Genomic DNA, 26,840 nt, shown 5'->3' on the forward strand with positions numbered 1-26,840 from the left:
CTACAGTAATATAGATGTAACACGTTGACTTTGGAGATTTGATCTTTACGAGATATCTTTAAACTGTAATGGTTGACACATTGTCACTAGCAGACCTGTGTGGGTTTCTAGATATATACATCTGTTAACTTATTAAACCACTCAAGATTGATCGCTACTGGTCTGCTTGTAACGTGAGTTTAGGCACGGAGTTCTGATTTCTTAATTTGAATTTGCTGACTATTACATATTAAAGCTCTTATTTCTTTACCATGCCTACTTATTAGAGGTTTTTCCCGTTTCTTTTTGGCAGTTTTTTTTATTAACTCTGTTTTGTGCAAAAGCTTTAGAGCTTACTTCACTCAACCTCTGCTGTTATCAACTACATAAAAACAGCAAGATAGCCACTATTAGACTTTTCACTGGCTGTCAGTAGACTCACTTCTGAGGTTAGTCTAGGCTCCTACATAAGCTTTTTTTTTTTTAAAACATATTTTTATTGCAGAGTTAGAAACCACAGGATACAAACAATCAACCCGTGCCCCCGCGACACCCCACTGTCCAATAATAAATCCAAACTGTACACAGCCATTCAGCCCGCATCCCGGAGGCCGGGCGGCATGTTGATCCAAGCAATAGGAGAAAATCACAGTGCAAGTCCCACAGGGACCATGGTCGAAAAGCCATCGTACGTATCTGCTTTTTACCCCCCCCCCCACAACAAAATCTCCGGCAGCCATCCCAAAACTAATGCAGTAACTTCCCGCGCTTCGGGGCTCCCCCTAAGCGCCCCCGCCCCAACTCGCCTGGCCGCTCCCCCAGCCCTCCCCCACTGCCACAGCACGCAACCTCCCTAATAGAGCCTAGGCACCCAGGCTAGCCACCCCCTAATGGCTTCCGTCCCACCCCAAATCCCATAAACCAGTCCCCCCCAAGGCCCCCCCCCCCTGGCAACTGCTAGGAGTACCCCTCGCCCTGTCGAGTTGGATGGATCTACCACAGCGCGGAAATTAGCTCTTCTGTGTGCGCCCCGTGGTGTCCACCGGCTCAGTTCTCTCCATCCCCGTCATCCACCATAGAGTCACGCAAGGCCTGCACCACCTGCTCCCATGCACGCGCCGCATCCAGAACCCTCTCATTCCCCAACTTAACAGCCTGTTTCATCCGGAGCACACTCTCGCAAGCAGACCACCGCAGCAATTCATTCCTCCACCTACGCAGCGAGGGCCCCCCCCTGGACTTCCAGTGCCACGATATCTCCCTCTGCGCCAGTATCAGACCCAGGTCAATAAATTTGCTCGTCACCTTGGTGCGTTTGGTGTGCGGGAACCAGAGCAACAGGCACGCCGCCATATCAAAGTCCACCTCCCTGGCAGACACTTCATTCAGGAGTTCCCCTACCTCTGCCCAGTAGGTCCCCAATTGCGGGCACCCCCAAAACAAATGATCCATGTCCGCACCCAAAGACGAACACCGTGGGCATCGGGCATCCGGCACCCGGAAGTACCGCTGTAATTTCTCCGGGGTTAAATAGGCCCTATGAAGCACATAGAAATGCACTTGTTGAAAGCGCGCATTTCTCGTGCCCTTCCACGTACGCCGCAGGATGTGTCCCCACGCCGTATCCGGTATGGGGCGGCCCACACTCTCCTCCCATTTAGACTTGAGCCCCAGGAGCGGCTCCAGACCCTCATGCAGCATCCTATTATGGAGGCACGTCACAGCCTTAACCGTACCAGCTGCCATCACCACATATTGGCACGCCATAGTCGTCGTTGGTTCTACGAGCCCCCCTTTCCAGTGCTTCTGTACGGCAGCCACCACTGCCGCGTGTAGGAGGAACCCCCCGTCAGGCAGCCCAAACTGGTCCCGGAGCACCTCAAACGGTGCCAACGCCCCATCTATGTACAGGTCGCCCACCACCTGCAATCCCATCTCTTCCCAAGCCAGCAACGGGGACCAATCACCCCCGTGCGGCAAGGCCGTCAGCATGCCGATCGGAATCTCCGGTGCATAAGGCCGCGAAGCCCTCGCTCTCCGAAGGCTCCTCTGCCAACACAAACGGAGCGTCCTTTCCTCCACGGTGAGGGCCCGCAACTCAAGCCTCTGCTGCATGATAATATAGGACAACACATGGCGTTGCATCCCCCGATCCCGGTCCTCCTCCGGACCCCTGAACACCCTAGCCACGTTCTGTGTTAGAACCTGCAGCTGTGCCGCTAGGTAATACAGCTCAAAGTCAGGCACAGCCATACCCCCTTCCATCTTCGGGCGGAGGAGCGTGGTCAGGGCCACTCTACGGCGGCCATGCCCCCACAGGAAGCCAATAATCATCGACCTCAGGTCTCTGAAAACCCCTTGGGGAATCCATATGGGCAGCGTCCGGAAATAATAGAGAAAGCGGGGGAGTGCCACCATCTTCAGAAGGGCAATCCTGCCTAGAACCGTCAGCGGGAGGGTCGACCAGAAAGACAAGCTGCCCCGCAGTGCCCGGACACAACGACCAATGTTGCCCTCCAATAGGTCTGCGGTAGCGTGGTAAATGCGAACACCCAGATAGGTGAAACAAGATGGTTCCCACACCACGTCCAAGTCTCCGTCAGGAGCAGGTGAACCCGCTCGCAGCGGGAACACACAAGTCTTCGCCCAATTGACCTTAAGGCCCGACAGCCGTGTGGAAAAATACAAACTGAGGGGGCACTACCAACCAGAATATAAGATCCTTAATTATTGCCCGGCGATGTCGCCTCTTGAACCCACCAAGAAGTTAAACCATTGAAGAGGCAGGCGCTGGAGACTGGAAGGCAGGAAACAAGGTTTTTATTCTCTCCGGAGGAGAACACAACGAAACGGACAGAAGGTATCGTTCAGAGGTGCTCTAACTGCATCCCGGAGGCCTGGCCTCTTATACATGAGTTTATCTCTTTATTACATGTAACACATTCTCGTCGATACTTTGATGTACGGAAAGACATCCTCAGAATCCCCCCTTCCCAGCCCGTTCCCATGCAAGGCTACAGTGGAAGTCCCCGCCCCGTTCACAACAGGTGATGATCATTGCGCAGCTGGGTATTCCGCCGATTCACGGAGTGTGCGGGTTTCGATCGGCTCTCGTGGGATGGGGGGGGCTTTGATCATCTCGGGGGTCCTTTGAGGAGGGAAGCTTCCTATTGTATGGGGAGGGGCAAGAGAATGGTATCGGCAGAGCTAGGTGTCGGCCTGGGAACGGGGAAGACAGACGGGCACACGGGAAAAAGGGGTTTGCATCAAAAGGGCCGGAGGTCATGACGGGGAAGCAGGGAGATGTCGCGCTGGGAACAGGATGAGAGCCTGGGGCAGAGCAGTGCCGAGGAGGGGTTTATGACTCAAGGCAGGTGCAAGCAGGGGGGGGGGGGTTTTGCCAGCGAAGTTAGGGGAGAGAGAGAGAGACGCGCTAGCTCTCGGCGAGAGCGGGGAAGCCATGGTGTCCAAAATGGCGGCTGTTTTACGCGCACAAAAGGTTTAAGGAGAGCAAGAGGGCGCCGATAATGTTGACGGTTTTCGGCCTAACTTTTAACAGTCCTCCCTTTTCAACATATCTAGCCAACTTGCTTATTCAATGTCAATTTTCATCAAATTCCTAACTTCGGTATCATATAATGCCCTCATATGTTCGCTTCCAATGTCCACAGTTTTGGGAAAAATACAACTCGCACATAAAGAACACATAGGTGGCAAACATTGAATTCCTAAGCATAGGCCACATATTACAACTACGGGAATCAGGATAATGGTGAGCAGTCTCCAGCCCCAGCTTTTGACGGTGTCCCAGAACCAACCACCAAGCGACCATTCTTCTTGCTCTTGGTGGACTTCCGAAGAGAGTCTGTGAAGATGTTCGATGGCTTTGTACACTGAGGGTGAGTTGTCCGGTATGTATGTACAACAGCTGGCCCCAATAATGCGGCATGCTCCTCCACGGTCCGCCAGAACTACATCTAGAACGAGGCGGTTCTGAAGGGCCACCAAACGGACCGCTTGGAGCTCGGCAGTGTTGTTGGCAAAGATGCCCGCTGTGATGTTCATGGTTGTCTCGACTGCCTGAGTCAAATGTCGGATGGCACGGCTGTTTGCCATCGGGCCCCAGAGGGGGACGAGTCCTTTCATAGCATCGAGGAACTGTGCTCCTGTTGAGTCGGCTTGCTCAACGTCTTTTGCTCGTTTTTGCCTGTGGTGATTCGCTGGGGCCACATAAGTTGGAGGAAGGACGAAGGAGATGTAGCAAGTGCCCCCCCAGCCTTTGGGGAGCCAGGTGTAGGCCTTCGTGCCACAGATGAAATACATGTTTGGGGAGGACACAAAGGAAGGTGGATCCGTGGAGTCCAAAGTTCTGGTAAAGCGGCAAGCGCTGTGACCCACCAGCTGTGTCCCAAGTCCTTCTACACACATGTGGCCTGTGACGTTGATGACCGTCAGGGCTACAGTCAGAGTGGCAGCCGTTCGTTTCCGCAGATAGGAGAAGGTGGGTCTGGTTGGATTGTGGAACACCTGCATTTCGATTCGTTCTTTGGCCGGAATGTCCATTTGGATTGAGTCGCTGGGTGTCAGCGGGCAGAAGTGTGTCTTTGTCTTGTTTCGCCCGGCCCCATGAGAAGAATGTGCTGCAGCTCTGCTGGAGGTGGCATTTTCCGTATAGCTCTCTTGCAGGAGGATCAGCCAGGCAAGGCAGGAGCCGTGGACGGAGAAGGGTGAAGGGATGAATGGTATTGAATGTCCAGTGGCATGGGGTAGCAACCCACAGATCCAGCAGTTGGTGGCGTTGGTGGCAAGATTGTGCTGGTGAAGTAGCTGCACGAAAGAGTTGTTCCAAAACTCCTTTCGCCTCTCTCTTAGTTGAGGAGAGAGTGAAATTAGATAATGTTCCTTCGTGGTGGTAGGCTGAGCAGTGGTTAGGAATGTTTCGTGAGCAGGTGCGTGTTCTTCCATAATCCAGAGCGTAGTCATGAGGAGAAAACAGAGGAGGATTACGATGAAGAGTGCAATTGTCTTTGAGCTATGGAGCCTGTCTGTTCTCGGATTTCTGTAGTGGGTATTTCCTGTTGTCTCAGTCGGCTTCTTGTTTGGCGCTTCCATCACCTTCTTATCTGGCGCTTCCATCATCTTCGTCTTCAAGGTGCTCGGTAGTGGGCAGGACCACAGACTCGGTCTTAGCTTCTCTCCAGGTAACCCTTGGTAGTTTGGGTCACCGTTCTGAGATTCTTAAGCTTAGTCCGTGGCCTACTTAGCCGAAGCTCCCTCCTTTCGACGCAGGAAATACCCTTCTCGAGATGGCACAGTGGGGTCAGGATGTTTTGAAAGTTCAAGTGTCTCTGTATCAGGGTAGCAGCTCAACGATGGTCGGTCCCGGTTCAGGAGCTCTTCTTGGGTGTTGACGGTGTCTGTCGTGGCCAGGGCTGGAGAGATCTTTTTGCAGTGATGAGCGTGCAGCCAGTGTTTCTTCCCCTCCACTCGAAGTGCGGTCCGAGTGGTGATCAGCACTTGCCAGGGGCCCGTCCACCGGGGTTCCAAACTCTTTGATCGCTGAAAGTTTCGGATCAGCACGAAGTCCCCCGGCTGGATGGCGTGACCCGGACCCCTGGAAGCATCGGGGATGGCCTGCCGCACCTGCTGATGAAGGACAGACAAAGTTTCAGTCAATTTGTACAGATAATCAGACATTAGGACATCCGGAACGTCATGAATGGACGTTGGTTTCGGGGCAGACCAGACGCTCATGGGTCGGCCGAAGACAACTTCATAAGGGGTTAAGTGATGTCGGGTGGGGGTAGAGCGCATCGATAGCAATGCCAATGGGAGGGCGTCTGGCCATTTCAGGCCCGTCGTAGCCACTATTTTGGCCAGTTTAAGCTTTAGCGTGGCGTTGTGTCGTTCGACCAGCCCAGCAGATTGAGGGTGGAAGACTGCGTGGAATTTCTGTTTGATACCCAGCCCATTTAGGATGAGCTGGATAACGTTGGCTACAAAGTGGGGGCCATTATCACTCCATAAAACACGACAGAGGCCATAACGGGGGAAAAACTCTTTTAACAGGACCTTTGCAGTGGCCATAGCGGTGTTGTCACGGGTCGGATATGCTTCCACCCATTTGCTAAATGCGCACACCACGACAAGTACATATTTCAGGCCTTGGCATCTGTCTAGCTGGATGTAGTCCATCTGCAGGACTTCAAATGGGTGGTTTGGGACCCCAAATCCCCCCCGGGGTACTACAGTTCCCTTCCCGGGGTTGTGTTGCAGGCATATTAAGCATTGTTGGACCAGGCGTTTGGCGGAATCTGGGATCTTGTCATTGTGCCAAACCCTGGAGACAAGTTCGATCATGGGGGCTGATCCTATGTGGGCTGGGGAGTGTGCCATGGATAATATGGGAATCAAGTATGAATCAGGTAGCAACCATCTGTTCGTGTCTTTTGTCCGCCAGCAGCCTTCATCGTCTTTCAATCCCACCCGTGCCCATTCAGTCAATTCATGTTGTGTGCTAGCCATTTGTATGTCTCTAATTGTGTCCTTGGTGTCAGTCCAGTTTTCTGCTTGTGACCTGGTCACGTACATACGTGTTGTCGTTCTATTTTCTGCTGTCGTTCGGGCGGTGATGTCGGCTAGTGCGTTTCCCTGTCCAATAATGTCTGTCACCTTCTTGTGTGCCTGGCATTTGATAACGGCAAGTTTGTTGGGGAGGAGGACAGCTTCGATTAAGGCGGAGACTAAATCCCCGTGCAGGATGGGTGTGCCGTGTGAGGTCAAGTATCCTCTCTCCCTCCAGAGGAGCCCAAAATGGTGAACCACCCCGAAGGCATACTGGCTGTCGGTGTAAATGTTCGCCGTGGTTCCTGTTGCCAGGATGCAGGCTCTCGTCAAAGCAATCAGTTCCGCTGCCTGAGCAGATCGCTGGGTGATGCGGGCTGTTTCTACTACAGTTCGAGCTGTGGTGACTGCATAGGCAGCGGAAGTGGTACCATCGGAGAGTTTGATGCAAGAACCGTCCACCCACAACTCCCCGTCGGGGTCAGGGAAAGCTGTGTCTCTGAGATCGACCCTACTCCTGGTCTGTTCGTCCGTAAGAGTCACGCAGTCATGTACGGGGTGCACATTGGGGTCGTTCTCTGGCAGGGGTAACAGAGTTGCTGGGTTCAGTGTGGTGCATCTTTTCAGGGTGATATGGGGGGCAAGCAAGGTTAGTTCGTATCCAGTCAGTCGTGCACTCGTCAGATGTTGCGTCTTGGTTTGGTTCAGGAGGGTGTCGACTGCATGGGGTACCAGTACCGTGAGGGAATTCGAGAGTACAATCCCCTCACTCTGTCGGATAGAGACTGCAGCAGCAGCTACAGCTCGAAGGCAGGCAGGCAAGGCTCTGGCGACAGGGTCAAGAGTGGCAGAGAAGTAAGCGCACGGTCGTTGCTTAGGACCGATGGCCTGGGTCAGGACAGATAAAGCGCACCCCTCCCTTTCGTGAGTGTAAAGGGAGAAGGGCTTTCTGTAATCAGGGGTACCCAGGACAGGGGCTGAGCAAAGGGCATCTCGTAGTTCTGTGAAGGAGGTTTGACACTCAGGAGTCCAAGGGAGTGGGAAAGGGACGTCTTTGTTCAAGAGAGAGAGCAGTGGTTTTACAACGAGGCTGAAGTTTGGCAACCATTGTCGGCAGAAGGAGGTGAGGCCTAATAGGGAGCGAACCTGCTTCTGGGTTTTAGGGACAGGGGTGTCTAGAATGGTCTGGATTCGATCAGGGGTGAGTTTCCTTCCATCTTTGGACAGAAGGTGGCCTAGGTAAGTGACCTGGGGTAGGCAGAATTGCAACTTCTTCTTGGAGACCTTGTGGCCATTTTCCGCAAGGAAGTGCAAGAGTTGAATGGTGGCGGTAACCGCTAGAGGGGTGGTGTCGGCTGCCAAGAGGATGTCATCGACATATTGTACCAACACCACCCCGTCGGGTAACCGGACTTGGTCTAGTTGCCTTTTGAGGGCCTGGCTGTAGATGCTAGGGCTCTCCGTGTAGCCTTGAGGGGCTCGGCAAAACCTATATGAGCGGGATTTTAGGGTAAAGCCGAAGAGATATCGGCTGTCTGGGTGGATGGGGATGGAGAAGAATGCGTTCTTGAGGTCGATGACGGAAAAGGTGGTTGCAGTGGATGGAATCAAGGTCAGGATGGTGGTGATGTCTGAGACCACAGGGTACTGGGGTACTACCACTTTGTTGATCTCTCGGAGGTCGATGATGAAACGGTATGCTTTCTCATCTCCCTCTCCCTGCTTCTTGATAATGGGCAAGATAGGGCTGTTGCAAACGTTGCTAACCACTTCCTCTACCACCCCTGCGTCTATCAGTGACTGGATAATCATTACCAATGCCTTCTCGCCCTCTGGCGATATCCGATATTGTGGGAGTTTTGGGAGTGTTGCATCTGGTCGGACAGTAATGTGCACTGGGTCAATTAACATACGCCCTACGTCCGAATCCGCTTTGGCCCACAGATACGGAGGCAGGGTGTCAAGTAGGGACGCGTCGACGTCGGTGATGGAAAACATGTGTCGGGGGGAACAATGTTTAAGCAGAACGGGGTTGTCGTAAAGAAACACTCGAACTCCATCTTGAGAACACCTAATCGTCGCTCGGAAGTGTTTCAGTAAGTCAAGTCCCATAATGGCGTCAGGGCTATTGGAGGAGAGCAAGAACGTGGTGTCGGTGGTGTTGTTTTCTACGTCAAAGAGAATCGGGGCAGACAAAGGGTTGGTGGAGGGCGTTCCATCGAAACCTGTCGATGTTATGAGTGAGCCAGACAAGGGTGCCCTTGGAATCAGTCGTTTAGATAACGCACTACGTGTTGCGCCAGTGTCTACCAGAAATGGAGACTTGGTACCCAGGACCTTAGCAGTGACATAAGGGCCCTGCTGGTCAACATAGAGCTCGACTGGATCCCTCCCTCGCCCTTGGCTGTCCTATGCAAAGGTGTGAGTGTCGTCATAGTCAGATTGTTGATATTGGTTCTGTCTGGGTCGATCGAACGTATTCGGTCTGCTTGATCTGTCATTAGTCGCGTCATTTGGGGGCCCTCGTTGTGTTCCCCTAGGTCTCGGTCCGTTTGCTACCTCCCTGGGGTCTCTGTTCCTGATCATTTCCAGGAGAACTGGGCACTGGGATTTCCAATGGCCAGTCCCTTTGCAGAAAGCGCACTGGTCATCTCTAAGGTCTGTGCGTCCACTGTAGGGAGTCGGAGTGCGGTCCTGGGGAAATGCAGTCTTAGGGGCGTTTGTCTGGTAGTTTCCCCGGTATTGGTCTCGTCCTATAGTCACCCCTTGCAGTTTGGCAATCATCACCCTCTCCTTTAAGTCTTTCTTCTTTTTCTCTGTCGCCCTATCGTTTTCATTTTTCTGATGCTCATAATATTGGGCCATTTGAAGAATCGCTGTAGGTTTGGAGGCTGCCCAACTACTCTCGCTGGCCTGTAGTTTCTGGGAGATGTCCAATGATAGGCCCTTAACATAATTCTGGACAAACAGATGGTGTCCGGTTGCAGTGGTCATGTCCTGGCCGCTGTAATCGGAGAACACCGTTTCAAACCGGGAGAAGTATTCCGACACATCCTCCTGGGGTTTTTGGCGACAGGCTGTTACTATCGACCAGTCCACTTTCTTTTCTGGGATCAGGGTTTTTAACTTCTCTACAATTTTATCTGGGAGGTCTAGAATGGATTTCAATGGCTTTTGTCCTGGTCCCCGTTGTTTATCCAAGTCATCGAGTTGTGGCCAGGTATGTCCGAACAGCTCAAGGTGGTCGACTTTCCGGATTTGCTTCCACACATCAGCTGGTAGACATAACCCGAAGAACAAGTCGATGTCAGCCAGGGTCATGATAGTCGAACCCAGGGCTGTACCTAATTCAGTATAGAAGGCAGTGGGGTTTTTACGTAGGTCGGGTAGAGATTTCCGGAATGTCAGTATCTCTTGCCGGTCCCATGGCTGGTAGACCCAGTTGTATACTACCCTTCCCTTCGCATCTTGGTTGTTTGCATCATCGTGAGTCCCCGTACCCCGAGGAGGAACCCAGTAAGGGGCAGCCTCACGTATCGGCATCATGGTGTTAGATTGCTCGGTTGGCGGTTCGGTCACTACGGGGGCCGCGGATTTTGCTCCCGGCTTTCGTTCAGTGAGGTGGCGGAAAACCTCAAGCGTACGCGTAAGGAGGTCCGACACATCACACTCGCCCTCATCCCCGATATCGACCTTCCGGTACAGAGTCCTTAGGCTCTCGGGACCTTTGTCTCGATATCGGTCCTCGTATGCATTCAAGACATGATAACACAGTCGTACGGTAAAATGTCGTCTGTGACTCCCTGTATACGAGCTGAACATATCTGTGATGTACTCTTCATCATCCTTCCTTTCTACCAGTGTCCTTGCTATTTTGTCGATCCCCGCTCGCTCATCTTTGTCTAGCCTGTTTATTCTTGCAAGGCCAGCCCCTCGAGTCTCATGCTCGTCTAACGTTGTCGTTGATGTGGGTTTTAATACCAGGGGTTCGGCTGGCACAGAGGCCATTGGGGCCGACGCTGCGGCGGTACCTTCGCTTGTACCTGGGGGTGGCGCGTGCTGCGCCAAGGGCCGAGAAGGGGCGTATGGAGGGGGCATGTAGATGATAGGAGGACCTAACAGCAGGTCCTCATTGGCTTGTCGTTTCGAGGGCAAGTCAGGGTAGAGCATGGAGGGGGTTCTAACCGGACACTGGCTTGGCGTTTCCCTTTCTAGTTTCTGTTTAGCTTTCTCTCTTTCCTCTATCTCCTTTTTTAGCTTCTGAGCAGCTAGGTGGGCTGCTTTTTGCAGCTCTTTTTCCAACCTACTCTCAGTTTTCTTTTTACGCTGTTCAGTTTCTTTTCGCCACATGCCGAAGCTATCAAGCATAGTGGGTGTTGTCTTGTTTTTACCCAGGGCAGTTTCTAGCATTTTTATTTTATCATCATCGAAGGATCCTGTCAGGGGCCATTGACTTTCTTGACCCTGTTTTGTATATTTATGCCATAGTTTACTATAGGCAATAGCGGTCAATCCATGCTTCATGAACATGTCCTTATTAGGGGTGCCTTCCAGTGGGGCTGGATGGTCCATCTCTAATAAGCGGTCCGGGCTAAACAGGCTACCAATCAGTGGGGAGAAGACAGACATGACGGCTCGTAACGAGGGACTAAAAAGTCAGCACTGCCTATCTTATCACTAGGTGCAAAGACTGGACAGAATATTTCTATTCTACGTTGTTTGCAGGCAGTGAATACCTCATGGATCACAATAACCAAAGACCAACAAATAACAATGGGGAGAATGAGTAGGTCCGCAAAAGATCTGCGTTACCTACCTTTTTCGCTATCTGCAAAAAGGGTGGTCTCTTCCCTGTTTGCAGACAGGGAATCTCCAGGAAACAATAATTTTGCGAACAACAGTTCAGTTTCAAGCAATTATAGGGTGAGGGAGAAAAAAATAAGCACGGCTGCTACCCTACCTATCCTCCACTGCTTGCAAAGAGAGAGACCTTTGTTTCTCCGTTTGCAGACAGTGAATCCCTCGTGGATCAAGATAACAAAAGACCGACAAATAACAATGGGGAGAGTGAGTAGGTCCGCAAAGATTTGCGTTACCTACCTTTTTCACTATCTGCAAAAAGGGTGGTCTCTTCCCTGTTTGCAGACAGGGAATCTCCAGGAAACAATAGTTTGTGAACAACAGCTCAGTTTCAGGTGACTATTGAGTGGGGGAGAAAAATAAGCACGGTTGTCTGCCCTACCTATCCTCCACTGCTTGCAAAGGGAGAGCCTGTTGTTTCTCCGTTTGCAGACAGTGAATCTCCAATTAAACAAAAAAGGAGCAATACTAGTATTAAACAATCAAGCAAATTTTTCGCAATTTGTCGTGGTAACACGACCTTACCCGGACCGCATGGACAGTTTCCTGACTTCCGAATCCAGCGCCCGATCGTCCTCTCTTCTTCGTTATCCTCGCGGCACTCCTGATGGTTCCCAGTCAGGACCGTAGATCACTCGAGAGAGGTCTGTTCGGAACCAGTGAAGTTCGGATGATCGGCTGTCAGACGAGGGTCTATCGGACAGACGCGTTCCCGATCGTTGCAGTCGTTCACTTTGTCGTCAGGACCTCTCCCACTGGATCCATGGGTCGCTGATGGGCCCCACGTTGGGCGCCAATTGTGGAAAAATACAAACTGGGGGGGCACTACCAACCAGAATATAAGATCCTTAATTATTGCCCGGCGATGTCGCCTCTTGAACCCACCAAGAAGTTAAACCATTGAAGAGGCAGGCGCTGGAGACTGGAAGGCAGGAAACAAGGTTTTTATTCTCTCCGGAGGAGAACACAACGAAACGGACAGAAGGTATCGTTCAGAGGTGCTCTAACTGCATCCCGGAGGCCTGGCCTCTTATACATGAGTTTATCTCTTTATTACATGTAACACATTCTCGTCGATACTTTGATGTACGGAAAGACATCCTCAGAATCCCCCCTTCCCAGCCCGTTCCCATGCAAGGCTACAGTGGAAGTCCCCGCCCCGTTCACAACAGGTGATGATCATTGCGCAGCTGGGTATTCCGCCGATTCACGGAGTGTGCGGGTTTCGATCGGCTCTCGTGGGATGGGGGGGGCTTTGATCATCTCGGGGGTCCTTTGAGGAGGGAAGCTTCCTATTGTATGGGGAGGGGCAAGAGAATGGTATCGGCAGAGCTAGGTGTCGGCCTGGGAACGGGGAAGACAGACGGGCACACGGGAAAAAGGGGTTTGCATCAAAAGGGCCGGAGGTCATGACGGGGAAGCAGGGAGATGTCGCGCTGGGAACAGGATGAGAGCCTGGGGCAGAGCAGTGCCGAGGAGGGGTTTATGACTCAAGGCAGGTGCAAGCAGGGGGGGGGGGGTTTTGCCAGCGAAGTTAGGGGAGAGAGAGAGAGACGCGCTAGCTCTCGGCGAGAGCGGGGAAGCCATGGTGTCCAAAATGGCGGCTGTTTTACGCGCACAAAAGGTTTAAGGAGAGCAAGAGGGCGCCGATAATGTTGACGGTTTTCGGCCTAACTTTTAACAGTCGGCCGAACTCCGACAGCAGCTCCATAGCACCGGCCAACGCCCGGGAGGTGTCAGCCAGGTACAGGAGCAAGTCATCCGCATAAAGCGATATATAATGCCACTGCTCGCCCCTGGCTATCCCCAAGTACACGACACCCGACCTCGCATGGACCGCTAAAGGTTCCATTGCCAGAGCAAACAACAGGGGAGACAGAGAGCACCCCTGCCGCGTGCCCCTGCCCACCGGGTACGCCGCAGACACCAGGCCGCCCAAACGTACTCTCGCCGTCGCCGATGCATACAAGACCCTTGTCCACCTGCGGAACCCCTCGCCCATACCAAACCTCTCCAAAACTCCGTCCAGGAACGGCCATTCCAAACTATCAAAGGCCTTCTCGATGTCTACAGATAGGACCGCAGGGGCACCCTCCCCGTCCAAGATGGCGTCCATTATCCCCACCAGTCGGCGAACATTCAGCGCCGTGCTCCTCGTGGGTATGAACCCGGCCTGGTCCCTATGTACCAGGCCCGTCATATACGGGGCCAGCCTGGTGGCCAGTATCCGGCTCAGAATCTTATAATCCACCGTCAGCATGGACAGCGGGCGGTAAGACCGCACGTCCGCTGCGTCCCGGCCTGGCTTCAGGAGCGGCACAATCAAGGCCTCCCGCATGGATCCGGGCAGCGCCCCAGCCTCGAATGCTTCAGCATACACCGTCAGCAATCTGGGTGTCAAAATATCCGCATACAGCTGATAAAATTCAATCGGTAATCCGTCCACCCCGGGCGTTTTGTTGCGGGCCATATGCTTTATGGCCGCCCGTATTTCCGTGAGCGTTACCGGGCCGCCCAGTTCCTTCGAGTCCTCCTCAGCAAGGACCGGAAGCTGCCTCCCCCCCAAGTATTCCACAATGTCCTGGACCCCCACCTCCAGCTGACTCTGGTACAGTTCCTCATAGTACCCCCTAAAGCACTCCAATATCGCTGCCTGGTTGTACACCATCTCCCCCTGCGCAGTGCGAATGCCGAGGATCGGGGAGCCCCTAAGTTCCGGGTTGGCCAGTCTGGCCAAGAGGGTACCAACCTTGTCCCTTTCCGCATGCGCCCTGACGATATACTGCTTATAGTCATAGCATCGCAAACGTTCCGTCTCAGTGGCAACCACCTCCTTCGCTTCTAATAGCTGGGCTTGTAAGTCCGGTCTAGCCGGCCTGCGGCGCTCCAGGTCCCTCAACCTATCTTCCGCTGTCACGAGGTCATTCAACACAGCCGTGCGAGCATTCGAGAACCTGCCCAGACACACTCCCCTCGCCACCACTTTCATTGCATCCCATTCAATGGACCTACTCGTGGCCGTGCCCGCATTCATTCCGAAATAGCTATCAATGCCTTGCCGAACCACGTCTTGGAAGACAGGATCCTCAAGTGTCTCCGGCCGAAGCCGCCACGTTGGTATAACTGAGCGCTCCCTCTGCCACTGAATGTGCACCAATAGGGGATTATGATCTGAGATAGTCCTAGCTAAGTACTCCGCATGGGAGACCAACGGAGCTAGGGATCCACCACAGAGCACCGAGTCAATCCTGACATGCAGGTCATGAAGCGCAGAGTAAAAGGAGTAATCCCTGGTCTCCCTGTGCCGCTCCCTCCAGACATCCAGCAGCCCCCACCTATCCTGCCAGTCCTTCCTGTGCGCGGTCAGCCTGCGCACCGGGGAGTCCACCAGAGGGGGATGGGACCTATCCAGAGCCACATCAGTAATCGAGTTAAAGTCCCCCCCTAGCACTATCGGGCCCGCCAGGAAGGAGGCTAACGCCCCTGAGAGGCTATCAAGATATCGAGCTTGATCAGTGTTTGGCGCATACACACAGCAGAAAACCACATCCCGGCCATATAACCTCCCCTCCACCGCCACAAACCGGCCATCCGGATCCACTACTTGATTCAGCAATTGAAAGGGTATCCCCGCCCTCACCCAGATCAGCACCCCCCTGGCATACGCTGAGTAGGTGGTGCCAAACACCTGGCCCCGCCATCTTTTCTGCAAGGCAGTACATTCCTTCTTAGTGAGATGAGTCTCCTGAAGCATAGCAATCTGAACCCCCCTGCGTACAAGATATGCATGGACCTTATGACGCTTCACCATAGTTCGCAGCCCCCGGACATTCCACGTTAGGCATTTCAGATTAGGTAATGTCCCCATTCCAACTTCGTACAGTCCAAATCAAATAACGAATGTTCATAACCCCCCCAGTGCAGTTGCCCCCCCCCAAACACACCCAAAACAGAAAAACTTCCCAAACCCCGCTCCCCAGGACAGAGCACACGAACCCAATGTCCGCCCCCATCCAAACCTTGAAACAACTTCTCACACTCATAACCCTGTGGTCTCCACCACAGGCGGCCTTAAGGGCCCAAGGGGGGTGAGTCACCGCCGACCTCAGCGAGCGGAGCCCACGCCCCGCGCCTCCATCCCTCTAGAAGCACAGATCCCCCCCTCCCGGCGTCCCGGCCCCCTATCAACAGGATACCACCCCACCATGAAGTCCCGATCTAGCTCAATCCAACCCAATGTCAGCCGCAAAAGATACCATCCGAGGTCTGTGGGGTCACCTCCGGCCCCTTCGAACTGTCCGCTTCCGAAAGTTCCTCTCCCGACCTGCCGCCTTCTCCTCCCGAGTCAGTGTCCGCACGTTCACTGTTCTGTTGCGACCCTGTAATGGCCGCCGTCGCTGCGAGTGCATCCCTCTTTTCCGCCGCCATTTGGGCCTCCCGCCTCTCCCGTTGGCGCCTGTTGCGGGATCGGATGCGTTGCGATTGTCTCACCCGGGGCTGCTTGGGCTCATCTCGCCTGCTTTTATGCGATCTGTCCGTACCCGCCCTGTACAACTCCAGCCATTGCCAAACCTCGTCCGGAGTCTGAAAAAAGTGCGTAGATCCATCCAACATGATCCGCAACTTAGCTGGGTAGAGCAAGGAGTACTGAATGCTTTCCTCCCTGAGCTCCTTTTTCACTGCCAGGAACGACGCCCGGTTTTTCTGGACCATTTGGGTGTAGTCCGGGAAGATCGTAACCCTACTATTCTCCACGTCATAGGGGCCCGACATCCTGGCCCGCTGAATGAGAAGATCCCGGTCTTTGTAGTGGAGGAGTCTCACCACCATCGGGCGGGGGGGGCGACCAAGCCCCGGTGGGCGAGCAGGTACCCGGTGGGCCCTCTCTAGCGTAAAGAAAGGAGTGAGCCCCTCCGGCGCCACCACAGTGCGGAACCAGTTCTCCATATAGGCCACTGCATCCTCCCCCTCAATCCGTTCCGGAAGGCCGACGACCCGCACGTTGTTCCGCCTATTGCGGCCTTCTGCATCCTCCGCCCTCCGTTCCAACGCGTCCAACCGGGCCAACATATCAGTGATCTTATGTTCCGCGGCCACCACCGACGGTTTCAGGTCCAGCAATAGTTGATCATGGTCCTTAACTTTGTCCGCTAGCTTCGCGTGATCTGCGCGCAGCAGCCCCAGGCCCACGGCCACTTGGGCGATGTCTTGGTGCAACACGTCCTTAGTCGAGGCGATCGCATCAAGTATGGCATCTAGTCGCTGGTTCAGCCGTTGGTCTCGATCGAGCTCCGAGGAGGGACTCTCGCCCAGCTGGGTGGAAGTTGCCGAGTCCCCCTCAGTGCATCCCGCGGCCATCGACCCACTCGTCGCCGCCATTCCAGGGTGCTGCGTCACAAGTCCAGGAGCTCGGTTACCGTCAGCGCCCGTGGGCAGTACCGGTCGCCGGCAGTGCAATGTCTCCACCGACACTCACAGGCACAAGAGCCACTGCCTGCGACGCCCACTCCACTCGGCCGCCCCCACGGGAGCCTGAGGGGAAGAGGAGAAGTCCCAAGACGGTATCCAGCTAGGGTCCCCAAGCTCCGGACGAGCCAAGGCAGCGCACCGCGGCCTCAGATCACAGTCCCGCCGACCCTAGCGCCCCAGTCAGCGGCTTGCAGGATCTCTCGCCAGGATCCCTCGCCAGTCGGCGACAACTCGGCTCAGGGCTGAAGTTCGGGGCCTTCCGACCTCCCCGCCGCCATTTTCTTCGCACCCTCGGCAACACCTCAGCCGCTGCTTCAGCACGGTCTCCTCGGGGGCGGCAGTCCCCCAGCAGTTCACCAAGTGCACCCAGCTGTCCCCTCACACTTCAGAGGGCAGGAGAGTCGTCTCCGGGCCGCCCAGGGTTCCGAAAACAGGAGAATTAGCGGGATCCTGCGCGGAGCTACGAGCTCACGCCGCCATCCCGATCGGCGTCCAAGCCACGCCCCGCTCCTACATAAGCTTCACGTCAATCACGCCTGCAGCGGTTTGATTCATGGAAACAAAACTAAGAGACAAGCACATCATAAAGGAGAATTTTGCCATGCTGCTAGAAAGACAGAGGTTCCAACGCCCAACGTGCCACACATAATCTGCAGGTAGCCACCCACTGTGACTGAAGAGCAGACCATGCTCTCTTTCAAAGGGGCTATAATCCTGATCTTTGGTACAGGACATGGAAGAAAAGGGTGCATTTCACTGCTCTCGCCTGTGGGGGATCAATACTCTCCTGAGCGGAAAGATTAGGGCAGTTGCCACTGCTCTGTTTTGGTTGAGGAAGATGCGGATTGCTTTTACTACTCTTCTGCGCGGTGAGAGGGGAGGGAAGGATCGCTTCCTCTGCTCTCTCCAGGGTGGGAGGGTGGTACTGCTCTTCTGGGTGGTGAAGAGCAGAATTGCCTCCATTCTCCTCCAGAGCAAACACAAGGAGATGATGGACGGAGGGCTGAAACGTTTCGGGCACTCACCCCCAGTCACAGATCTGGGAAGAATCCATAATCATTGGTAACAGTCCAACCCGAACGGCAAAGCCAGGTCTAGCCTGGACCCGAAACAAGCATCCTGGGACCAGTTTCGGGGAAACACCCCTCATCAGGCAGGCTAGCTTGAATCCAGTGGCAAAGTGAACTAGGGACCAACGTCTGGGCATACCCTGCCAACTTAGGGCGAACATTCAAACACAAGGAGATGATGGACGGAGCACTGAAACCTTTTCTTCTCCAGGTTACAGGAGTGGAGGGTAGGATTGCTTCTACCATCCTCACCTCAGTAGAGGACAGAAGGCTTCTATAGTTCTATGCTGGCCATGGAGAGTGGGCTTTCTTTCACTACTCTCTACTGTGCAAGGAGACAGAGCCAAAATCCAATGGCCTTCTTCAAAGTTGAAAAGTTTAACATAATGTTCACTTCTCTCTTGTATGGAGTGCGTAGGATTGCTTCTATTACCCTGTCTCTGGTGGGTGAAAGAGGCTGGGTTTCACTGCTCTCTCCAGAGATGTTGAGAGTAGGATAGCTTCCACCACTCTCTCTTGTGTTGGACAGTAGAATAACTACCACTGCTGTACCCTGGGGGAGCGAGGTTGGGGGGCTAACATGACTCCCATGTTCCCCCCTTGAGATATCGGAGTGAAGCACACCTTTCTCTTCGATGAGCATGGGTGAACAGGACTGCTTTCTCTGCTCCCTCCTACACAAGGAGTGCAAGATGATTTCCATTGTTCCCTCCTGAGAGGCCTCTACTGTTTCAACTTGGGCAGAATTGGGTATGGAGCCTCCCACTGCTCTCACGCTGTCAGAGCCCAATCAGAGCTTACTTTCATTAACATGCATAGACTTGAGGTATTAAAATAAACAAACCTTGCTGCATGCAGTCTTTAGGGATTTGATCCAGTACAAAAGGGGATTCAGATCGCAGCTCAACATACTGCCTATTGCAATCTATACACTACCTAGGACAAGGAGCTATGGTTAGAGATGAATGATAGAAAACTATCCATAGTAAGCGCTGTTGCCCTGAGAGGGTAGCCTGGTGCTAACAGTAGATCCCCGTCCCTTCCAAGCATTATATGTAACAGTGACATTACCAAGAACTTGAAGTCCGCCACAAGACCCTTCTTCTGCACATCGTCCATGGCCAGCACTTTGTCCAAGGTGCCCAGTACATTGAACTTCCGATACCTTTCGACAATCACAGAAAAGAAATGAATACCAGAGGTGTTTAAAAAGCAGAGTCAATGCGGTTTTAATTTAGCACCAGACATCGTAATTCCTCGTTATAGTCAAACATCATTCAGGGGTGTTTGGCCCTCCCCTGGAGCACGGGCCCTTTACTTATGTCTTTACACTACTAGCTTTTGCAGCACTTCTTTTTGTTTAAGCCCTCCACGAAAGTGCACATGTGTTCTAGCTGTTGCCATTGTGTACTTCTCTACCCCTCGCCACACTTCATGTTCCTCTCACTCACCTGTGTGCTGCTGCCTGGCAGCTTCATGTTGCTCTATCTTGCCAGTTTGCTTTTCTCCCACCCACGTTCTCCGTGTTGCTTCCATCCCACAGCCCTCAGTGTAATTTCTGTCCCCAGCCCTATGTTTAGCTTCTGTCCCCCTGCCCTGTTGCTTCCGTACCCCTGCTCCCTGTGTTTCTTCTCCCCACCTACATTATTCATTTTGGTTTCCGAACATCCCCTTGTGTTGCTTCCCACCGGCCTCATTAAATAAAACATGCTTTTCTATGGTTTTTTTCTACTTTTTCTTCTTAGCCATGAATCCAACTTGGGCAGGTAAATACAAAAGAAAAAGAGCAGAATCTTCATTTTGTAGGCACACAGAGCTGAAGTGTGCATGCCTAAAAAAAAAAAACGAGGCTGGCCTTGTCAATTTGTTTTATTCTTTAGCCATGGTGCACAGCATCATCGATGCTGCCCAGCTTGGCTAAAAACAGATGGCAAAGCCAATAGGTCCCAAAGGTGAGACCTATTGGCTTTGATAATGCTTGTTTCTAGTTTCCTTGTCCGCGTGCTTCATCTCTGCATGCTTTTTTTAATATTATGTTTCAATTAGTATTTTGCACAACTTTCTTCTAACCCTCGGCTCAGTATTTACCCCAACTATTGCTCATCTTAGCCCTCTTTAGATTTCTCCCTGACCATCTTCTTCCTTCGGTATCCTCGCCTCTTCATCTTTCCTCAGGTAATGGAATAAATAGGAAACAGATTACCTCAACACCATCTTTTCTTTATCCATTACCCCTTCTTCCTCTTTAAAAAAAAAACAAATATATAGGATTTTTAACTATTTTCATTTTTATATCAGGACCATAGGATTCCATTCTAGGGCCCCTACAGCTTTCTCCTTTTTACATAAAAATGAAATGCTATCATTTTGTAGTCAGATTTGTATTCTCTAACCAGTAAAGCCCTCAGGATTGCATAAGCCTGGGCCACAATTTGCAATCCATGCATACCAGTCCTGGTTAAGACACTCACTGCAAGCGGAAACATGCAGGGAGAAAGCTGGTAATTAGCAATGACTATTTCGCCTCTGTGTAGTAGTTGGATCACTCTAAGCTAGAAATGAAACTCCCGCCTCACTGTAACTATAAAGGTTTCTTTTGAGTACGAGAATAACCCCTCTGGCATCTTCATAAAGGTGGGATTCACTCTTGCACCAAGAAATGCTGCACCTGTAACCTTCTATCAGTGGGGTGTTACACTTGTAGCTGGTTTAATAATCTCATCTCACCTGTAGCAGCAGGGGTTACTCATGTAGCTATGCCTCTCTCACCACCTTCTAACTTCAAGGATCACTCAGGCAGGTATGACTGTCCCTCACTTCCTTGAAGCCGCCCGCCTTGGACTTGAACTACTGTGTGCCTAAACTCTCCTTGAAACTGCCAGGGTGTGCGGGACATCCACTGCCACCTAAACTTTACTTAGGAACACACTCACAGCCAATAGGTCACACCAGTGGCAATTCAGTGAGAACATTAACATAACCAGATCTAGGAAGGGACTTACCCTTTGGTGGACGGAGGATTTCTGCAAAATGAAAAAACATTCATTTAGATTTGTATGATTCCATCACAGGTCCAAAGTGTTTTTTTTAATTTTTTTTAACAAAATATGATTTCAACATTTAGCAAGTCCTTCAAGTCGGAGTTTCTTGAGACTGGGCTCATCTGACTGGGATTTTCCAGGAAAGGAAATATATATATAGTCTATGATAACAAGCGAATGCACCTTTTTTTAAAATTTGTACAAGCCAATGTGACTTAAAAAAAGACTTAAAAAACGTATTGTTTAAAACAAGTACTTTTAAAAGGTATTTTTAGGATGCTTATCAGGGTGGGATAGGGCCTGCACAGCCCTAGTCTCCATCACCTCAACTGTCAATTCATCCTGCACTTATCACAGGCAGCAAACATTTACAAACTACAACTGCTGGCTAATATGCTGCTTATGAAGTAGAGAGAGACTTTAGAAATGTGCAGAGATCACAGTCAAAATATGGAATATAGTGTGGGGATTGAAGTTGAGCCAGACCTTAGCTCCACTTGTTGGTTGCTAAAATGTTATTGTAAGGTGTGCGGTACGATGTACGCAATGTCCAGATTCGAGAGCATCCGCAAAGACAGAAACATTTCCAGCTCACATAATGGTGTACTGATGCATGTAATGAAACATGCACGATGTCTGGCAAAGATGTCACCATGGCAGCTATGTCACACATTACTTGGCACTGATTGTATGTATGAGTGCATATATGTGGCTTCTAACCTACTACTGGTGCAGAATTCAGAACGGAACCCATCACGATTGAATAAAGAACCTTTGACAATTTCGTTTCTAAAATTTACGTGGCCTACCCCTCTTCTTAATAGGCCTGGGAAAGCATACTTGTAAAAACCTGGAGAAAGAACTGTAAAATGCATCCAGGTGACTATGCTTGCTTTATCATAGTTTGCTCTAAATTTCTCAGGAAACATTTTTTGAAAAGGCTTCCGGAGCACATAATTGGGAGATTTTAGATTTTAAAGGAATTCTAAAAGTGTGCAAAAACGGTATCACATTTAATATGAAATTTAAGGGTGCTATCCAAGTGAAAGTAGGCTTAGTCATTGGACCTCTGAAAAGGCAAGGTATCATTTTTTTACGGAGTTTTCTATAGCGCGAACTTGACCCGGTAACGGGTATCGGAGCTGAAAAATATTTCGATGGAACTAATTTCAGAGCAGCTCAGAAAAATATGTATCACTTCAAGAGGAATTGGGACACATGTATCACGTTCAGAGATGTCAGCCAGTGAAAATCTAATCTAGGGGTATGCAGGAATGGCTGTGTCCCCTTCAGAGATTCAAGGAAACAGCAGCAATGTCTAGAGTATTTCATGTAGCTATCAAGCAGGGCAGAAGACTCCTAAATAATCAGAGAGACTCAGAGTTCAGGGAGCCTCGGGCTGAGTAGTACAGGGTCCAATCAGACGAGACTTTACAGCACAATGTCTTCTTTGCTTTTGGTTACTCACTTGTCAATGGAAACCGTCACCTTTAGCGAATGGTTGAGTTCCTGCAGCTTCACCAGCAGCCTGAGGGAAAGGAAGGACTCATGACACAAAGGCAGTATAAACAGACAAAGAGGTGCACATTCAGACAACCCTCCAGCTGATGTCAGCGTCTTGTGGTCTAAAGCATAGTTTCATCGCATGATCACCAGTCGAGCAGATATATTGCACAATCTTCTCTCATGTTAATGACAAATAACAGAAGCTCAATGAACCACAAGAAAAGGTAAACCACTTGTGAACAGTTCAGAAAAATAGACGGATTTGGGGAAATCACTAACTACTTTGCGGATGTCTACTTGAAGGTAGTGCCATACACTCTCCGTGCTTGGTTTCTCTAGAAGTTGATGACTGGAGAAAACATATCTACCTGGAGAACCGGAAGGCATATTATCCATGATTAGTGCAGAACTCAGAAGCTCACTGCCAAGTAGATTTAGATATTAAAGTAACATAAGCCAAAGTTATATGCAAGTCTGAATCAACATACAAGAGAGGAGCTGCACTCACAAGAACAAAGGGAAACTGCACAGATAACATCACCAAAGGTGAGGCGTGTCAACGTGTAGATTATATCACCTGTTATATTCTCATCCCTTTATGACCCCTTCACTGTCAACATTGGGAAGTGTGCAGACAGGATCTTGACAACCTCTTTGTGCGAGATCACTGCTGATAATGTATCTTTATTCCATTACAGAAATTGCCCTGTAAAATGACATTTTATACTTCACAATGCGCAATCTTCACTTAAGGAACAGAGTACCTAAGGGGTTATTAAGAAACCAGGAGGTGCAGCCGATGACTTTAAGAAGACACAGGGAGTCTAATGGCGGGATGCTGAAGAACAAATTACTTAACTTTGTTAATGCTCTTTTTGGTGGATACTCTATCCAACTGCAGTTTCCTCACCTTGTAAACAACCTCGGGTACCACACTGGGTTAAGAGATTTTTTTCTCAGAAATTCCTTTGAGTCCCGGCATTGTGTGGCTTCGCAACAGTTCCATTCGGTTCTGGAAGTGACATTGTGGCCACATCCAACCCCCACCCATGTGCGTCGAAGTCCGTTTCTAACTAATACCAGACCGAGTCATCGGATGTGCTGCCGTTCGTGAATCAGATTTGACAGAGTGTATATCTCCAATTGGGGCCTATTTAGATGTAGCAAAGAGTCAATAATATGGAATGGAGTGGTAGGCGGGACGGTGTGGAACCTGCGGTTAGACAGAGTATCTACCAGAAAAAGCGTTATTGAAGGTATGTAACATGTTCTTCAGATGGATACTTCTAAGAGCAGATTCCTCAGTTACCAAAGCAGTATCATCCCGGATGATGGGTCTGTGGAATGGTTCAGTTCAAAAAGTCATGCTGAACCAACCAGGTAAAATATCTTTCCAGCAAAACTGGCTATCCAGACAGTAGTTCTTTGTGAACATGTAAACTGATGCTCACAAAGTCACCTGGCAGATTTCCAAAACAGTAGCTCCACACACCAACGCTGTAGTAGCAGCCTTGGCTCTGGTGGAATGAGCCTGGAGGCTGTTTTTAGGTGTCGCCTGAGCCAGCGCATGCGCTTCTAAGCAACACATTTAGTTAGGGCTTTTAAAAGTGCTGCCACACAGCCTCGCGCTTGCGTTCACTCGGGCGTGCACGCGCACAGCCGCCAGCTTTCAGCGCCCTGGCCAATCCTTCTTGCACGCGCACCACTCGCGTGTTTATTTTGCGCGTGCACACAACTCCCGGGCTTGTTGCTCGCACTTCTTGTTTTCTAATCTTTCCAAACCCTTGCTTCCCCCTTAAAATATCTGTGTCCGTCATCCCTCCCCCGGTAGGGACACATACTAAGAACTTCAAAGCTCACGCTAAAAGGTTTATTCCTATCGCAGAGTTCCGGATCCCTTCAGGGCAACATTACATGCTGGCCGCGCCTCACTTTGTAGAAACATTGCGAAATTCTTGTTTGTTTTTCGATTTAAAACCGGTATTAAATCTATCTAAATATCACAGTTTGTCTGAATGAGGTGTCGTGCATTTCATTCCAGCCTCACCTAAAAGTGCCTCTCCGTGCTATGAATTACACTAAAACCCACCAATCAGCATGAAGGAGGGCTGCGTTTTATTAGGACGTAATCCCCAATGCTTTAGGAGTTTATGGTTGTTAAATTTCAATGATCGATGCTGCCAAAGGCGCCTAAAGACGTGCCCTTTTGTACCCTCCGAGCGAGAAGGTGGGTAAACCGGGTTCTTATCTGGAGAACTTAATCTCCTTGAAGCATTTCCACACGCAGGGACAAGAGAGCTGTTCCAGTGACGCATATCCGGTATGTGTGGGATCGCTCCGCCTGGCTCCCCTTTCCGCCAGGTGTATTAGATGAACACTCAAGACCTGGCTTAGAGGTGGAGGACCAGGGGCACAAAGCCTTTTGACAAAGATTATTTGGAGAATGCTAAATTGCAAAGTGATATCCCTAAAATGTTTCACATCACTTATTTCTTCTCATCCCTCTATCTCTTGAAGGTATTTCCTTTTATTATGTAACCAAATGTTCGGGAGCACAAACAGCCGCCCCTTTACTTCGTTCTGGTGCACACATTACTTATGCTACCTTTGTGCACATTATCTGTAGGAAACCGAAGCCAAGTTAGCTTTTAGTCAGCTTCAAATATCCTTTCATACCGCTGGACAGTTCTCTGAAGTCCTATAAATTCATGATCCCTTGCAAACCTAAGCTTGCTGTGTGACCTACTATAAGAAACATTGTGAATAGCAGATACATCTTTAACTAAGATGAACTTCCCCAGGTACCAGAAAGTAAGAAATAAAATGTTTACACACCATCAGTCAAACAAACATTGGCATAGCCAATAGGTCTCGCTTTTGGGACCTTATAAGTATTTAGTTATTCAGCACAATATCCTTGGTGCATTAACTGTTGCATGGCTAAACACTTATAAGGTCCCAACGGCGAGACCTATTGGCTATGCCAATGCTTGTTTAGTGTGTAGGAGATCTTGATGTAAAGCACATTCCATCTAGAGATGATCAGTTTCTGCACTGCTTTGCCCTTCTTAGTCCCAGGGAACCCCACAAAAAGCTGATCACACTAATGGGCCATGGTTTTATTGGGTCCAAATGATGGAGTCTCTCTTCCTCTTTGGGCAGATGTAGTGGGACAAAGAACACCAGCGGAGTAGTAGAGTGCTATATTGAAAAGGCATCACAACTTTTGGGAGAAACGCTGCCTTAGTTCCTTGGCGCTGGTCCGTCAGGAAAATATGTGGAAGATGGTTGCTGGACAGATGATGCTTGCTGCTTACTCATGTGACGAGCTGATGTGATCGCTAGAGGAACATTGTCTTCAGGGTAAGTGCGGTAGAGGACAGCTGTGCAGTAGTTCAAATGAGGCACTCATCAAGAACGTGAGAGCCAAATTCAGGCTCCCTCTGAGGCATTACAAAAGGTTTTTGCAGAAACATATGGGTCAGCGCTGTTAGAAAGCGCATCCCAATAGGTGATTTAAACAGAGATAGCTGGCAGATAGGCAATCATAAAAAGGCAGATAAGCCCAACAAGTAGCGACTCCCAGACCACCAGATGATTTGGGCCTGGTCACTTCTGATCTTCCTCAGAACTTTGGTCAGGAGATGTAATGCCTGAAGGAGTACAGGCGCCCAGAGATCCATCCTAGCCAAAAGGCATTTCTGAGGGAGAACTGCCTTGAGAACTCCCAACGTGCAAAAGTTTTGACATACATTGCACTTTCTTGATGGTGGTGAAAATATCACACCAAGGCTCTCCCCATTGTTGAAAGATGTCCTGCACCACCTTAGAGTGTGGTCCCCATTTGTGATCCACTAGCCAATGCTGACTGAGTTTGTACGCCCTGACATTTAAAGATGCTACCAAGTGTTGCACAACCAGGGAGAGCCCACGATGGCTCAGCCAGTTCCAGAAGCGTTAAGCTTCCTGGCACAGGACAGATGACCCTTAAACCACCCCTAGGTCCCTGCTTGATGTAGTACCACAAGGTAGTGGTAATGTCCGTGAGGAACAGTACCCGTTTCCCCTTGATGCTTGGGAGGAAGGCTTTTAGTAGCAAGCCAACAGTCCACAACCCCAACAAATTGATGTCTCTTGATTGCCACCTTTCCTAGATGCCGTCATTAAACCAGCAATGATGCATTTGTCACAATGGCTAGTCCTTGTGGGGGTATGGAGAAGGTCTTCCATTGGTTCAAGTGCAGTCCAGGAGCCGCCACTGCAGGTCTTTTGAAGTCTCCTCAGCCACCTGAATGAAATCTGACAGGTCCCCCTGATGCTGAGCACACTAAGGCTTAGGATCCTACAGCAG

The 26,840-nt window shown here is 50.8% G+C and overlaps 1 protein-coding gene across 10 annotated transcripts in view; it reads right to left on the reverse strand.

The window, feature by feature from the left end:
• The window catches only part of STAT2 (signal transducer and activator of transcription 2), a 1,031,780-nt gene that overhangs the window by 576,595 nt on the left and 428,345 nt on the right, over positions 1–26,840 (reverse strand). For all 10 annotated transcript variants that reach the window (XM_078689090.1, XM_078689088.1, XM_078689089.1 and 7 more), the window contains 3 exons: positions 22,452–22,511; positions 20,945–20,965; positions 19,014–19,107 (listed from right to left, as the gene is read on the reverse strand). In XM_078689090.1, the coding sequence (XP_078545216.1) occupies positions 19,014–19,107; positions 20,945–20,965; positions 22,452–22,511 (175 nt within the window). The remainder of the gene's footprint in view (positions 1–19,013; positions 19,108–20,944; positions 20,966–22,451; positions 22,512–26,840) is intronic.

Source organism: Lissotriton helveticus, chromosome 1_1, assembly GCF_964261635.1.
Source record: "Lissotriton helveticus chromosome 1_1, aLisHel1.1, whole genome shotgun sequence".
NCBI lineage: Eukaryota > Metazoa > Chordata > Amphibia > Caudata > Salamandridae > Lissotriton > Lissotriton helveticus.